General features: G+C 44.2%; 1 protein-coding gene across 1 annotated transcript; it reads right to left on the reverse strand.

The window, feature by feature from the left end:
* Positions 1-613: 613 nt before the first annotated feature.
* PAAG_04818 (DNA-directed RNA polymerase II subunit RPB7) lies at positions 614-1,410 on the reverse strand (the record flags this gene model as incomplete). Its single annotated transcript, XM_002793243.2, has 3 exons — positions 614-892; positions 1,009-1,089; positions 1,162-1,410. The coding sequence occupies 3 exons, from the start codon at positions 1,408-1,410 to the stop codon at positions 614-616; spliced, it is 609 nt and encodes a 202-aa protein (XP_002793289.1).

Consider the following 1,410-nt stretch of genomic DNA (forward strand, 5'->3'; position numbering starts at 1 on the left):
AAAAAAAAAAAATAACTCTCCGCAAAAAAAAAATTTTTGTTTTTGTTTTTTCTCCCATAAAAACAGGGGGGAAATTTTTTATAGGCCCCTTTTTTCCAAACACCCCGTTTTTGAAGAAAAAAAGTTTCCCTGGGGGGGGGGAAAAAAAAAAACTATGGAGGCCCCGGCAGGAAGACCCCGGGGCCCCCCCCCTTAAAAGGAATTTTTTTTTTTTTTTTAAACCCTTTTGGGAGCCCCCCCCCCCCCCCCCCCCCCCCCCCCGGCGGGGCATGAGATCCTTTGAAACCCATTGAAACCCTCTGAACGCCATGCTGAATGAAACCTGCATGAAAAAAAAAAAAAAAAAAAAAAAAAAAAAAAAAACCCAAACCCGCCCGCCAGCGATTGATGCGGTCGTCAATCTCGTCGGGAGTATTGAGATATTCTACAAGGAAACCCCCTTAGATAGATATCCATACCGATTGTTTTTATAGAAAAAAAAGCATTATTTGTTACAAAAGGGAGGGTATAAATCTAACCCTTTTCCTTGCCCCTCCCGTGTATCTATATCCGCCAAGAAGAAGGGGCAAAGTAATTTATTGTTTTACAAGGTCCTATATGATGAGCAGAACAGTCAGTCGTTGGAGGTCATTGTGAAAAGCACACCAATCTCAATTCCCAATTGTAAAGGAGATAGAGAAAGAAACTGAGCAGAAAGAAATGAAGGGGAATAGCAAACACACCCTAGATAATCTTCCTTGATACTTCCAATAGCAAACATATTTCGCACGTCATTTCGCAACCCAATAAGCTTGATGCGCAGGTTGGTCCCTTTCTCAATAACCTGTTCTCCATTATCCGTATACTGCGGCGGAGTCGCGTCCGGATCCCATTTGATTTCCGGCGGGATTAACTATGCGCATTTCGCAGAAGAAAAGTTAGCAAACGTACTTCATGCGCATCTCGTAGACATCGTGAACTTCCGGAAACTCCATAATCAAAAAAACAAAAAAAAAAAAATATACCTACATGTTTTGACACGAAGACCGTCAACGGACCAACTTCCGCAAATATCCCCTGATTCTTAACCGACGTTACCACCGCATCCACCTGCATATAACCACAGCCGTGTTAGGCGCATGCATTATAATAAAAGTACAAAAGTTAAAAGGTAAAACCCACCGTCTCCCCCTTAAAAGGCTTCCACACAATAGCACGATACATAATTGTATACTCCGCCAGGCCGCTGCCGGGTATCACCCTCCCCTCCGAAATGTCGTATGTATCCATCACGCAGACGATGTAGTAGTCGCCCGTGCACACACCCTCGACGTCATCGAGGAGTTTCTGCGTTAGGTATTCCTTGACGTGCGAGCCGAAGAAGGTGGGGTGCAGGGTTAGGACATGTTCGAGGAAGTGGATGAAGAACAT

Source organism: Paracoccidioides lutzii (assembly GCF_000150705.2).
Source record: "Paracoccidioides lutzii Pb01 unplaced genomic scaffold supercont2.12, whole genome shotgun sequence".
Lineage (NCBI taxonomy): Eukaryota > Fungi > Ascomycota > Eurotiomycetes > Onygenales > Ajellomycetaceae > Paracoccidioides > Paracoccidioides lutzii.